General features: G+C 43.8%; 1 protein-coding gene across 1 annotated transcript; it reads left to right on the forward strand.

Annotated features, from left to right (window-relative positions):
• The first annotated feature begins 9,740 nt into the window (after positions 1 to 9,740).
• FITM2 (fat storage inducing transmembrane protein 2) lies at positions 9,741 to 15,347 on the forward strand. Its single transcript, XM_063145923.1, has 2 exons — positions 9,741 to 9,994; positions 11,729 to 15,347. The coding sequence occupies exons 1-2, from the start codon at positions 9,822 to 9,824 to the stop codon at positions 12,342 to 12,344; spliced, it is 789 nt and encodes a 262-aa protein (XP_063001993.1). The 5' UTR covers positions 9,741 to 9,821; the 3' UTR covers positions 12,345 to 15,347.
• Positions 15,348 to 15,414: the final 67 nt, after the last annotated feature.

The following is a 15,414-nucleotide window of genomic DNA, read 5'->3' on the forward strand; positions in this document are numbered from 1 at the left end:
ACTGTCACAGTATTCTCTTTTAGGGGAAACTGGGATACTTCCTTTAAAAAGGGGAGTGGGATGAGATTGGGAGTGTTGTGCAGAGGCATGCGCCAACTTTGGTCAGATTTCAGCACACGTAAGGTGACATAACCAGAGCCTCCAGGAGACAGTTGCTGGCATCTTACCTCCTGCATCAGCTCCACTCTGGATCCTCAGCAAAATCGCCATTTGTGCTTTGTGGGTCAACCCCCCCCTCTAGTTTTCACTACCAGCCTGAATAATGTCAGCTGACCCCACAAGTGAAACAGGACCTACCAGAACCTGTAAAGTCCAAGCAACACATGTCTTGCCATTGGTAGGGTGCGGTTCAGACATTCTTAGGAAATGAAGATGATGGCCAGCTGCAGGTGGACACTCTCCTTTGCAGCATGTTCAGTCACCAAGAAAAAGGGGGGTACCCATGGCAGCCATTTTGTGGTAGTGCCTATGACAGTTTGTCAAATTGCCAAATGTGCCCACAGGCCAAAAAAGGTTGCCTACCGATGTTGTAAAAGTAGATGCCCTAAGAACTTGTTTATTCCTAGAACAGGGCCATAAAAGAGAAAAGGGTGTAAGCTTTGCCAGTCTCTCGAGACATCAATTAATTCATAGTCCATAAAAACTGATTGTGGTTCTAGGAACCCTTTCATTCATTGCTTAATGCAAGCCATTAAATGCCAGACAATGCAAACATTACAATATATTCAGCTATTACCAGCTGTGGAACTCCCTCCCAATAGAGATCAGGCTGGCTCCAACCCTATTGCATATAGGACAGGCTATAAAAACTGTATTGATTCACCAGAACTTTAGCTTTTAAAATTGCATTTTTAAAAGAATGTTCTATCTTTTTATGTTGTGATTGTATTGGATTTTATTGTACATTGCTTTGAAGGTCCAGGTGGGCAGAAAAGCAATATACACTTTAAATAAATAAGTAAATAAATATTGTAGCTAATCCTAGTAACAAAGTAGGTGATGTGCCATTCACTATTTTCCAGGTATTGACTGCACCATCACAAGCATCACTTCAATGCTCTTCCGCAGGCATGACAGTAATAATGTTTGTGCATTTCTGCAGAGATACTGATGGAATCTAAAATATGTTCACATTGGCTTTTCATGCAATATGCTTCTGTCTTATGTAACCTACTAGAAGTGCTTACCAATCCCAAGATTTGACTCAGACCCTAATTCAGCCCATTTCAGAGGCCATCTGCATTGACTCGGTACCAAACCCATCTGCATCCACTCTCTGGTAATCTTTAGAGGGGGCATGAGGAGCTGCAGGGAATGGGAGGGGGTGGGGAGGGGGTGCTGCCAGAGGGCACATTCCCAGTGCCCCATCCAACCTGATGTCAGCACATATAAAGCACATTTTCACCCGATTGAGTTCAAAGAGAGAATTAGCATATCCTTAAGTCTTGCCTATTGAAATCAACGGGACATTATATGGTTTACTTTGGCTGGGTTGTGTTCACAGTCTGTATTTGCTAAGTTTTTCTGACTCTTTACATCCTGTGCATGTCCTGAAAGCCATCAAGCAGGAAAGGTTTTGGATGTCTCTCCTGATACAAATGAAACCATTTTAAAGAAAGACTCAAAACCACTGCAAAGTCATGGATTTCAATTATAGCAACGGACTTGGTGATGCTAATTCTGATTGATGATTGCTATGTTTTTCAGTAAATCGCGAACACAAAGTGTTGGAAGCCAATAAACACACACACTCAGAGAGCGAAAGAGAACGAGATGCCAGCGCTGTGGGTTCAAGGATGACAACTGCATGTCAGGTGAGTGAGGGAAGTTCGCATTTTTAAAAAAGTTGCCTCTCTCTTAAATCAAATATTGCAAGTTTATTTTTGAATTCTACAAAAACCTTTTTAAAAGCACCAAGGCCAGGAAAAGGGTGATGTCCTCAAGGACATAGTCTGGGGAAATATTTCTGCAAGCGTCTCACCACGGCACCTGTATTTATAATATCTAAACCACATTCCAAGTCAGACACCTATAATTGGTGGCCTATTTAAGTGACAACATTTACTCCCTTCCCACACATTCTGGTGAGCTACCAGTAGAGATCACATTTCAGTGACGGAAATATAAGCTCAGCAAATTGCATATTAAAGCATCACAGAACTGGGGAAATAATGTACAAATTGAAATCTGAAAAACAAACTTGTGGAGTGTTTGAGGTGGGGGAAGATCCGAGGAAGGGTGCTCCCAATATAGCCTCTATTAAAATTTCCAGAACTTGCCTACCCCTTCTTAAAAGCTTGATGAATCCTATTCATCCATCTGAACATGGGGAGGTAATGTTTTCATAGGAATCCATGAAGCTGTGCAATAAGGTTAACACCAGGCGTGGGAGTACAGCTGAGTCAGAAGGCCCAGAAGTGCATTAGGCCAAGGCCCTGGCTCAAAGCCTGGACTTCCAAATCAGGAATTCTTTGAGCCTGAGACATAGGGCTCATCTATACCTGCAGCCCTTTGGGGAGTGGGGAGGGACGATCATGGAGTTTTCCACTCCTGGGAACGTCCCTCAGGGGCCACACGCCAGCAAGTTGTCCCAGAAGTAAAGAGGGCGACTTTTAAAAAAAAGAAAAGAAAAGAAAAGAAAAAAGAGGAGACATTTGCACAATTGTGCAGGCACGATCCTGTGTGAAGGTGAGTGGGTTTTTTTTTAAAAAAAAACTGAACAAACTTGGTGCTGGAAGACGACGAGCGCCATCCCAAAGATGGCGAAAATGCTCTCCCCCAAACTCCGTCTGTACAGCTCTGTGCTGGTTTCCTGAGCTGTGCTACTCGTGAGGAAGAGGGAGGATTCTAGAAGGGAGAGCCATACCGCCCACAGAGCTCGGGATGGTCCTGAGCCGTCAGAAAAAATCGAGGAAAAAGCAGTCCCAGATACCCCGCAATCAGCTGTGCATTATTTGGATGTGCAGGGACAGCCATCCCAGGATAAATGGCAGGTAAAGATTAGGGCAGAGACTTCAAAGCCAGGATCCCCAGTTAAGAATTTATCTAAATTCGCAAAGTTCTCCATATTTGGGAGAAAAAGAGGAACTTGAAATTTATTTATTTACTAAAAAAACAAATATGGGAGAAACCAATTTGCCCATCCAGGCTCAGGGCTCTGAGTGTACACTTCATTGTGAGAGCTTTGACGACCTGAAAAGCAGTTCAAGAAACCTGTCAAAGAAATATTACACATTACACCTGCCCTGCTCTAGATTACACCATTCATTGTTGAAGCTTCTGTCACATGGTTACATTCACCCTGTTCAGAAGAAATGCTAAACCAGTGGTCCCCAACCTTTTTGGCACCAGGGACCGGTTTCGTGAAAGACAATTTTTCCACGGACCGGGGTGGGTGGGTGGGTTGAGGGGTTAGGGAGGCGCCAAGGGGTGGGCCGCCCCTTTCTGTGCCAGCCGCAGCCACCCTCCCTCCCTCCTCCTTCCACCAAGCATCAGCCCAAGCTGCAACCTGCTCCGTGTTCGGAATGCCGACGGCGCCGTGTGCCTCCAGCCCATCCACGTGCAAGGCCCATTCCTGCCTGCAAGCGGTGGCGGCAGCCAGGGTCACGCCCACCTGGTCCCCGAGAGGGAGGAACAGAGCTGCGGCAGCCTCCCCACCCCTGCCACTGCACCCAGAAGCCGCTCTCCCACAGCGGCTCTGAGAGATGCTGGAGTTGGGGGTATGACTGGCGTGGCTTTGCTTCGGCTGGATGGGCGCCCAGCTGAAGCGAAGCCAGGATGCTGGCGCGGGCGGGTAGCTTCGGAACTGCGAGCCCGGAATTCGCTCTCCCAGAGCGGCTTCTGGCTGGACGCGCTGTTCTGAAGCCGCCCACCCCAGCGTCCTAGCTTCGGTTCGGCTGGGCAGGCGAGATGGTGCCCTGTGCCCAGGTACACTGGGGTGGTAGGGTGGTGGGTGAAAGCAGCTCACCTGTGCGGCCCAGTTCCTGACAGTCCGCGGACCGGGAGATGGGGACCCCTGTGCTAAGCCACAGTGGTTAAGCACTTTGAGCTAAACACTATGGCTTAGCGTGTCATGTGAACCATGACTTAACCACAGTTTAAACACACTCACTAACCATTTGCTGCAAAAGGGTGAGTAGTCTAACCATGGTTTAGCATGTTGTCTGAACAAGCCCAGTGTCACCTCTCACATCCATGCCTATGAATATGTCGCTGGCAGTCTCTGGACTCCCAGACAGCCTTCCAAGAAGCTGACTGGGCAGGACTCATTTTGTGGCCTACTCAGGTTCTAAGGCTCAATAGGTGGGGAGCTCCCCTTCCTCAAGTTTCTAGCCCATCCTATCCAGGTTCCTCTTCCTTTCAGCTATGGGTGAAGGTGGGGCATAGCGGAAAGAGCATTATCTCTCTCTCTTTTTTCTCCCCAACACTTCCCCTCACCTCCTTCTGAGATCAGAACAGATTCAGAGAGATAGCTTGACAGAAGGGGGATGGGGAAGTAAGAAGGCTAATTTGGTGTAGTTTGCTCTGGCAATGCTTGGAAGCACTCAGAGTACTTGGGAACAGCACTTTGGTTACAGTCTATTTCTATGCACACTTACCACTGAATCCATTGGGGCTTATACTGCAGAACTGTGCTCAGGATTATCATGATATTCACTTATCTTGTACACTGTGCGGGAGAGAAAAGGAGCAGAAAACACTGCTGCTCCATCCCTCCAATCAATCTGCCCAGTTCTGGGAGGCTGCAGCTACCTTTTCAAATACATTTGTCATTTGCCCTGGCAGTAGCTGTCGCTGAAGCAAATGACAAACGGCTTCTTTGTAAAGATAGCCGCAACAGCTGAGAGTTGCACTATTGGATGAGAGAGCACAGTGGTGACTTCTCCGCCTTTTCCCTCCTGGGCACAATGAGGGCAAGGCATCAGTGAAAGTAAGTAAATTAAGCTGTGATCCTGTAATATGAGTGAGACACAGTACCGTGTGCACGATTATACTGAAACTGACCCAAATCTAAATCCATTTTTGATGGTGTTTAGGCGTCCAGGGGGAAACTCTACAAGACACATGGATGCCACAATCTGCATAAATGTATCCAGAGATATTATTGGATCCATCTTGGAAATGGCAGGCTAGATGAGAACACTTCTTGAGGATCTATTATATCACAACAAAGTGGAACATTAGCTTTGGCAGCCAGTGCCAGCTCCAAGTTTTTCAGGGCCTTTGGGCAAGATAGACTCAATGAGGGTGAGGGCCCGTATCTTCTCACCACCCTTGTCACCAGCTGCTATTGTTCCTTAGCCTCTTTTTCATCATTGCTACCACTTGCTTGCTTGGCAGACAGAGAGCCAATGAGTGAGTAGCAGCAGCATCTGCTGCTTCTCCTTCTCACCACCACCATTGTCCAGGCCAGAACAAGAGGCAGGCGAACAAGGAAGTTGCAATGGTGAAGAGGAAGTCCAAGAGGCTCTTGTCAATGGGTCCTGCTGGGGTATGGGTCCTCAGCAGCTGCCCAACCATGCCTACCCTTGACACTGATCCTGCTGCCACTTACCAGAAAAGGGAGGGTGGGGCGGAAAACACCAGGCAGAATACAATGGGTCCTACGAAGAACAAGAATGTAGAGATCAGACACTTATTTGTCAATAGCAGTGTGAAATGTATAATTTGCTGCCAGGTTGGAGAGACTCCTAGTCTTTCTTTATACACATTGTTAATAGTACTGAATGATAGACCCCCTGCAAAGATTTGTCTTGCTGCTGGGAACTCAAAGGCTGAACCTCCTTTGCAAAATAAATCAATTGTTGCAGCTGAATAAACGTTGCCTGAGTTCATCAAACTGAACTCTACTTGATTTAATGCAGAGCGCCATTGTATTGTGTAGCTGTCAGATCCTGCTGTGGAAAGACCACCTCCTGTGTCAATGGAGTTACTTATTACAGGGCCGATCCTTCCCTCCATCTCCATGGGGAAAATAGTGAATATAAATAGGCAAAGAGTTAATTAATGAAGGACCCCCTCCAAGCTCTATGTTTGTAATTGACTCCAGTACATGATGACCTTCTTAAGGCCCTGAGAGGTTCTGCATGTTTTTTGAAGCCCTCTACACCTGTCAAGAGTGGTTACTTTGGAGAGGAAAGCCCAAGAGCTAGATGACAAGATTGGTCTTTGTGAAGTTCAAGAGTACTTATACCTATGGAAATTATTCAGAAGAATCCCAAATTTGAAAAGTATGCAGAGGAAGGTTTTCTGCTCTGCTATTCAGAAACTGTGTATAGGACACTGTCCAATATTTCAGAGATGTTTATAACACTCTAATTCTCACACATGCAGAGTTCATGAATACTATGTAAAGCCAAAGGTCTTCAGCAATTTATAACAGTGCAATAACCATTTCATTTTATTTGTATTTTATTTTTACTGTTATTGTTATACGCTTCGCTTTCTGCGATTTTCATATTTTTAAAAATCAAGAAGGTTCAATCCCCCCAATGAATATGCTTGTAGAATAGCTGAAGCTCAAACCCGTTCAACATTTATTATCTGGATGGGAAGTTAACAAAAGGCAGGATATAAAAAAGGAATTACTGTACACTTGTGCACACTAAAAAAAAAAAAGTTTTTTAAAAGTGTCTCCCAAAACGCCCCCACAGGGAAAATAGACACTATCCCTGATAAATAATAATTGTATGCAGGGTGATATAAATTCCTGACTGGATGAGAAAACACAATAAAACAAGTCAAATGATTTCAATAATGGTTTTAAAAAAACAAAAATAAAAGTAATGAGAAGCAGGGATGACTCTAAAGTGTAGTGAGGGGTAGTTGGCATTGCCTGAATATTTCTTACTATTCTATTCACTCCCCAAACGCACAGTATATAACGCTCCTTAATGGACTAAATCTTTGCTCCCCTAATAATGGTGTTTGCCAATACTTTGTTACCCAGACTTGTTATGTTGGAGTCACACCTGCTATGGGAAAATGTTGCATTATGTTGTGGCAGTAATGCTCTCCTGGGCTATAATCGAGGAACACATTTTAGCAGTGCTCTCATCTCTTTTGCTTTCAGTGAGCCTTAAGCCTCATCTACACCAAGCAATATACTGTAGTTCACTTTGAAAGTGGTATGAAAGTGGAATATAAAAGGCAGGAGCCACACCAAGCAGGATATAGTGGTATGAAAGAAGGATATGGTATGTTTCAATGGGACCCAACAGTTGTCAGTGAACTTCAGTACTGGTAGAAAGCAGTAGTGTGGCTCCTGCCTTTTATATACCACCTTCATACCACTTTCATAGTGGAATATCCTGCTTGGTGTAGATGCGCCCTTAGACAGGACAGTTGGGAGGCTGAAAGCCATTCAACCTTTCAATTCCCTGGGAACATAATGCAATATTCAAGATGCTTAAGCTTTCAGCAATGGGGTATGTACACAAAAGCAATTTATTGGTTTCTTTTCCATTTTTTCTTCCTGAAACGCTTGCCCATCCCAATACAATTCCAAAGAATTAAAAAAAAATCTAGAAGACAACTGCTCTCTAGGGTATATAAAATAAAGGAATGAGCTCTTGCTAGGAAAAAGAGCTTATTCTAGTCTAATTTTACTTCCACGTGCACCACTAGAACAATATTGTTGTTTAAAAGCATCAACCACCTAATCTGGCCCTGTAATAATAATTACACGTTACAGAGAAAAGGTTCGATTTTTCTGAACATGTGCTGCCCCTCTGTGGAAATCAGCATGCATGTGCACATTATAGTGTTCAATGGCCCTTACAACTTTTGTCACTCTGCTTTATTCCTTTTCAAGCTTAATTTTTATCATTTTGTGAAATGGAGAGTAGAATGGATACACCACTGACTTACCCAGGGACATTCCTATCCAATTCCTAATATTTTACTTGATACTGTGTTTGCCTTTGGGGTAGCTTGTTGAATGAATATTTTGAGAGAACTATCCATGAAGATATCACGATCCATGATCAACGCCTATCACTCTCAGGCCTTGCAACTATGCTTAGCTATTGTACCTGTGTTCTCATTAAAAACCCAATCCCATGTACATTTTTGGGGATACTAGATCAATGAAACATACTCTCAAATATGTGTACATAGCCTTTGTATGGCAGAACAGTCCAAAACCAAGTAGTTCCTTGAAAAAATTGGAAAGCCCCAAAGGCTTTCCAAAAGTGGACCCATCCTACCAAAAAGACCCTGTTGCAGGCCATCAGCTATCATCTTAAAGTACAAGTAAGTACATATGGGAGAAGTTCCTTAAAATAAGATCCTGACATGGAAGCATACCATTTTCCTCTCTATACTTTACTATCAGCTATTTTAGGCATCAAATCTCAAATCCAGGAATACACAATTTTGCAATTCTCAACATCATACTACTTGGAGCATTTGTGCAATATTTATTTATTTATTTATTTATTTTATTGCATTTTATACTGCCCAATAGCTGAAGCTCTCTGGGCAGTTTACCAAAATTGATATACTTTAACCACACACACACCCTAAAAAAAAAGGCAGCAAAATGACTTTACATTTTCCAACTGCAATCCTATGTGTACTTTCTCAGGAATAAACCGTTAATCACAGTGGGATATAAATTGGATCAGACAGCAAGTCCCCCAAATGCTTAGTAAGGCTTACCTGCCATTAGATCCTATGCAAATCATTGTCTGGTCCATACTATTAAACACGCATACTTCTTTTCACTTAACAAGTGTGTTGAACTCAGCATTCAGGGCTTAATCTAAGGCAGCTTCATACCATAAAACCTTCTGAAAATCAGGGCTCTGTCCCGGTATATGTAAAATTGAACAAAAAACAAAAATGATTAGCTCTCAGTGATATACAGCCTGCATTCCTATCCAGATGGAGGGCTACTAGTACTACCAATCAGAAGGCATTGGACAGGTATTCCATCTTTTCTTCTATGATAAAAGATGGTGGGAAGGTTACGAATTCAAGATGGCAACATCTGGATCCCCTGTGAAATTTCATGAATGAAGCAGGGTGATTGCATCATAAACGTCTTATCTGGAAGCATGTGAAAATGGGCCATACACACGGGCCGGTGTTATGTGCATAGCACTCCACCATAAGACGCGGTGGATCCTGATTGTTGGACCAGGATCCCCCTTCATACAGCAGAGACCTATGCATCCTCACAATCAGCAAGCATATGTAGCTGACAGTGGTGAGGTGCAGCACCCCGCTCCAGCCCTTCAATGAGTGAGGGATGCTCACCCCTAGCAGTAACTGCGCATCATGGTATGTGTGACTTCTCCAGTCTGGAGAGAACCAGTGGAGGCTGGTGGCTCTGATGTCAGTGGGGCGGAGGATCTGCTCCTGATTTTAGTCGGAACTCTAACAGAACTGTTCTGGCTGAAACCCGAAGCGTATCCATCACCCCACTGGCATCAGGGTCACCAGCCTCCACTGGAGAGAACACCCTGACGGAGCCTTACTCCAAAGGAATTCTGCACGTGGGTGCAGTTCAGGGAGCGAATTCCGGCCCCGCCACATTAAACGCGTAGCGCAGGCGCAGTCAGGCAACCTCTCAAGAGACCGTTACTGACTCAGCAAACGGCTGAACGCGAGTCCCAGGGCAGCGCGCGCTCAGCCTCCCTCACTGCCACGAGGTGGCGCCTGCTCCTTGGGAGGAGGGCAGCAGCGCATGTGCCGGGGCGAACGACGTAAGGCGGTGACGCAATACGGCGGCCGGGAGTGAGCTGGCTGGCCGGCAGTCCCCGGCTTCTCACCCTCCGCCCGACACGCGTCCTCGCGTGGTGTCAAAGGCTTCGGGGATGGAATACATAGATCGGTCGGCGCGCTTCTTGCTGCCTTACCTGGTGCGCAGCTCGGTCCGGCGGATGATGCCTTGGGGACTGCTGGGCCTCATGCTGGGCGGATCTCTCGTCAAGGAATGGGCGCCGCTGCCCGAAACCTACATGAGCAACAAGCGCAACCTGCTCAACATGTGAGGGGCTTGGGGGAGACGCTGAGGGGGGCAGGTGACGTTGATTGACAAGCGACTGCGGGAGGGGGGAGGGATCTGGTAGGAAGGGGCTGGTTTGCGGTGGGGACTGTTCAGCCTCCGGGAAGGGGCTTGATTCCTTGGGTGGAGAGCAGGGGGGCTGTCTGAAGGGGCAGAGCTAGTCAGAATGCGAGGAGGGGAGGGGGCAGTGGCTAATGCTTCTGGGAGGAGCCAGTTGACCAGGAGGGTTTTGCCCTCCTGCAAATTGGGTTGTGAGGAGGATCAGTTATGAGAATTCAATTTCTATTCTGTGCCGTTGGAAGCAAAACTATTACTATAGTAAAGTGGCCTTCCCCAACTTGGTGTCCTCCGGATGTGTTGGACTACAACTCCCATGCTGGCAGGGGAATGCTTGGAGGTGTAGTTCAGCACATCTGGAAGGCACCAGGTTGAAGAAGGCTGTAGTAAAGTAGCTGCCCTACCTGCTTAAGCCAAGCTACCAAAAGCATTCAAAGGAATCACGTTATCTTGTAGGTGTGACAGGAATGCTAGTTTACCCTAATGGTAGTGGGTTCTCTCCTGGGCACATGTTTTAAGGAGACAGCCTTATACTGAGTCCATCTAGCTCATTATTGCCTACACCAGCCTTCTAGGGTGCAAGGCGGGTGAGCATGCCAGATGATCACAAAAAGGGTCATCAGGATGCTGTAGAAAAGTCTGACATGCTTCAGGCTCTTACTTTTTCATTAGGCCTTCTTCAAGGGGTTGTTATAATGTCTACAGAAATTATTAACAACCAACAACCCCTTGAAGGCGGCCTAATAAAGAAGCAAGAGGCTTTTAGGCTTTTGTATGATAAACTTTCCTATAACATCCTGAGACTTCTCTCCTTTTTTGTGTCTACACCAGCCTTCCCCAACTCCAGATGTTTTGGAGTCCATTGGCATCAGCCCCAACCAGCATACCCATTGGTTGGGAATGATGGAAGTTGTAGTCCAAGGTTAGGGAAGGCTGGTCCACACTGATTAACAGCAGCTTTCCAGGGCTTTCCTCCAATCCTATGTAGAAATGCCAGGCTAAACCTGAGACCTTCTCTGCAGCCCTCCCTCGCAATTTAGTATTAGCCAGGATGCTCAGAACATATGACCTCATAGCATATGCTCTTCTCCATTAGACCTTCCTAGATACTTGTCAGTTTCTTTTTAATTAATTTTATTTTTGAGAAATAGTTCATTTTGAACTTTGAAATCAGATAGGACCAGTGCATTTTTTGGGCAGCTTTCAACACATATACATATTTAATGAGATCATTTTGTGACCATTCGAACTCTGTGACCCTGTTCAGACAACATGTTAAGCTGTGGTTAGGCCGCTAACCCTTTTGCAGCAAATGGTTAGTGAGCGTGTTTAAACTGTGGTTATGAAGCCACCATGGTTAGGAATGGTTCACGTGACATGCTAAGCCATAATGCTTAACCACTGTGGTTTAGTGTGTCATCTGAGCAAGGTCTTTAAGTCTGGCATCAGATCCTGGACACTGCTTTAGATTAAATCAAGCATTGACTCTCCCATGGTAGGGCTGATAAGTATCTGATACAACACTTGCCCCAAAGATCTGGAAATTAAGGAATATGAAGTGGGGTGGATTTATAGATGGTTGTAGATGATATAATTTTATAACTTCTTTGACAGCATCTCTAACACCTAACTGGAGCGTCATATATTTCTCTTTGGCAGCTTTTTTGTGAAATTTGCTTGGGCCTGGACACTCGGTCTGTTACTGCCTTTCATCAGCATCACTAACTACCATGTCACCCAGAGCATTCTGCTGGTGTTTCGACGCCTTGGTGCTCTGATGGTTGGCACTGTCATCTGGTATGCATGCACAGGGGTGTTCCTGCACATTGAAGACTTCACAGGTAGCTGCTACAAATCACCAGCCCTAGATGTACAGCGCCGGGAACATCCCAACAAACTACAGTGCCATCAAGCTGGAGGCTTCTGGCATGGCTTTGACATCTCCGGGCATTCCTTCCTCCTCTCGTACTGTGCCCTAATGATTGTAGAGGAGATGGCCGTGATGCACAGTGTGAAAACCTCCCATCACCCCAAACTGCACAGAGTGGTCAACAGTTTATTCCTAGCATTGAGTTGCTTGACCTTGATCTGGCTATGGATGTTTTTGACCACTGCTATATATTTCCATGACTTTGTCCAAAAGTTCTTGGGCACCTGGGTGGGCCTCTTTGCTTGGTATGGAACATACAGGTTCTGGTACCTGTCACCTCTTTCTCCTGGACTTCCTCCCCAAAAAACTGGTTTGAGTTTCCAAAAGTCTAAGCGTAACCAATAGAAACAGTATATGACTCAGAATATTCTTTATTTGATAAAGCATATTGTTGATTTGATAGTGTAATTTTTAAGAATATTGTTAACAAGCATATTTAAAGGGAGGGGCAAAATACTTTTTTTGGCATTCTGACTGGAAGTTGCTATCTGCTGTTGCAGTCCTACTACTCACAAGACAGATGGTTCTCCATCTTGGCTAACTCAATGAAAACACTAATGGTTGTGTCAGCAGTGAAGTCTGAATTCCAGTATCTTGGGAGAAAAAACCCTCAAGGTCAGCTACATTCTCATTCTCTATGAAAGAAGCCAATTTCATATACCAAAGGGGAAAAAATAGAACTTGCTACAAAGTGGAAGCATCCTACAAGGAGAAAACCATTTTTGGTTTAGCCAGACATAGTGGCTAAGGGAACTGCCTAGCTGAAGGCCTAACTATTCTAGCAATGCTCCCAACATTTTGTATCAAGTAATCTCTCTGCCTCACTATGTTTTCTGATGTCAGGGATAGAGGTGATACAAAACAATGTTTCCTGTTAAGTAATTCCCTGAGCTAATGTGTTTGGGTAAGGGATGGCTACCGGCTGAATTGGTAGAAGTGCCGTGTGTGGATTCACATCACAAAAATGTGGATGTAAAAATAAGTCTTCAATCTGGATAAGCACCTTTTTTTAGCTTATTAGATGTTTTCGGTCTCCAGAGTTCTTCCTACCCGTTCCATCAAACTGTTGCAAAATGCCTTTCCAAATCATGTTTACCCAACCCTTGTGCAAGAATTTATTTCTCCACGAGATTAGAATCATTGGTGTATCTTGCCATTTCACCTCTGTGGCAATATATAACATCTCTTGAGTGTTGCGACATACTTTATATTGCCAATCAAAGCATTCTTGTTAAAGCAAGGGTGTTGGTTACAACATTGCAGCATTCACGTTCTTCACTCTTGCTTTCATCTGTTAATTAAATATCCTGGTTGGGTTCAGCAGAAAGACAGTTCTTTATGGGGATCTGTTATATATTGATCCATGCATCCATCCGTCAGCAGTGGAAGCAATCCATAAATGATCTCACTTCAAATGAAATGTTAAAATGAAATGTAGCCTGCTCCTTCTCCCCCACACACATGGCACTAGCATTAAACACACACACAATTTTAATGTAGTTTTTTTATGCCATTTGCTCCAGCTTGATGACTTGGCTGGCTGCGTTGAACAAGAAAGACTATTGTTAATTCTAAATATATATTTTTTAAATTCTACTTCAATGAATGGTGCTGCTTTGTCTGTTTTATCCAGAGGCCTAGTATAATTCTGAACGCCTAATATATGTGTTTTAGTTAAAGCTGCAGAGTTTACAGGCACTAAGCCCTCAGTTTCAGAATAGTCCTGTGGAAGTTGTTAACTCTGTTCCAGAGGTGGGATGGAGTGGCCAAAGGCTACCACCTTCAATTCCAAACTGATGGGAAAATTTCAACAAGTGGTTTGAATATTGCATGTTAAGTGTCAAATATTGCATGTTAAGGCACTTGAATGGAATATATGTATTTAAACTGACAAGCAGCTCAATCTTAAATATATTTGCTTATACATAAGTGCCTTGAAATTTCATAGTATCCCTAAGTATACTTACATGGAAGTTACTTCCAAAGTGATCCAGTGATGTACGTGGAAAATGCACAAAAAAATGCACAATCATTTTGTTGATGGATTTTTTGGGCATATTCCCTTAAGCAGTTCCTCTGGCTGAACTGCACAATTTCCTTTTTAAGTTCCATCGAACTTAAAGTGTGGCTTCCAGGAAAGAATATATAAATTGCAGATCTACCTTGGTAGATCTCAGCCCTAGTATTTAGGCGTATGCTGTTTGGCTCTTTAACTTCTGTGGGATTAAGACTGCTTGTGCAAATTTGCCAAACATAAATGACTTCTGTATAAGGATTGGTTCACATAGTACTATTTCCCCTACATGAAAACAGTATAGAAATGCCCATAAACTGGAAGCAAAGAGCAGCTACACAGATGACTGTCCAAGTGACTGGCAGAATGAGATGACATGAAATGAGGTGGGAGTAACCATGGCTGAATTTGAATTGGGGATTTGCTTAATGTTTGGGGTGGGTAAACTTCTTTTGGGGATCCTTCTAGAATAAAAGTCAGGGTGGAAATCAAATATTAATAAACCAAGTTACATACATATGTGGGGGACAATTTCTAGGACTGTAAAAGGACTTTCTCCATCAGTCTGATCACAGAAATCTCTGTGGCTGTAACCATTTGGCAGCCAAAGTTACACATATGCAAATTAATCCCTGAGGATGGTTCCATGCAGCTTGTAAGTAGTGAAAAAGTGAGTGAGATCTGATCCCAAGTATTATATATTTCAGTTGAGTGGCATCTTGCCTAATGGTTCCATAAACAGTAAGCTTACATTTATTTTTGCTTTAATTTTAATTTTAGTATTAATTTTTAGTATTAATTGTGCATTGGATATTTTTTTTAAAAAAATAGTATATACTGACATCCCTTCCCTTATTATTTATGTGTATGCATTTTTATGATTGTATACGTTCTGTTGGCTGCATGCATTAAATATTGTAGAACTGGTGGGTGGGTTAATTATTTATGATGTATCCGCGCTGGTCGTCCACAGAACACTTATGATACATAAAGAATAGTTCTCTCTTAGACTTTATCTGGTACAGTTATTTGGCATAATATTCACTCATGTCAGTTACTTTATTGTGTTAGCCATGATTGAATACATTGTGGATAATACCTGTATCAATGAGCGCAACTATCCTAGTGTCTTGGTTATTTATTACAATGTTTGCTGAACAGTTTCCAGTAGCTTTATGGTAATGCCCTGTCCTAGAGACACATCTTAAAAAATAGTTCCTATTTATTTCAGTAGAATTTCCTTCCAAGTAAAGGATCAGAGGCATATTTACTAAAAAAAATTAAGGGCATTTTGTTCTTTCCCAAAGTATTACTTTTGTTCCAGGCCAGTTTATGCCATAATGCTACTCCATTTTTTGCTGCTTTTAGTGGAGAACAGATTGCCAACTTCAGTAGGACAAT

This window comes from Elgaria multicarinata, chromosome 1 (assembly GCF_023053635.1).
Source record: "Elgaria multicarinata webbii isolate HBS135686 ecotype San Diego chromosome 1, rElgMul1.1.pri, whole genome shotgun sequence".
Taxonomy (NCBI): Eukaryota; Metazoa; Chordata; class Lepidosauria; order Squamata; family Anguidae; genus Elgaria; species Elgaria multicarinata.

Excerpts from the sequence above, each read along its gene's own strand:
- FITM2 (XM_063145923.1), top strand. The coding sequence starts at position 9,822 with ATGGAATACATAGATCGGTCGGCGCGCTTCTTGCTGCCTTACCTGGTG. Across the intron at positions 9,995-11,728 it reads AAGCGCAACCTGCTCAACAT|CTTTTTTGTGAAATTTGCTT; the intron begins GTGAGGGGCTTG and ends TCTCTTTGGCAG.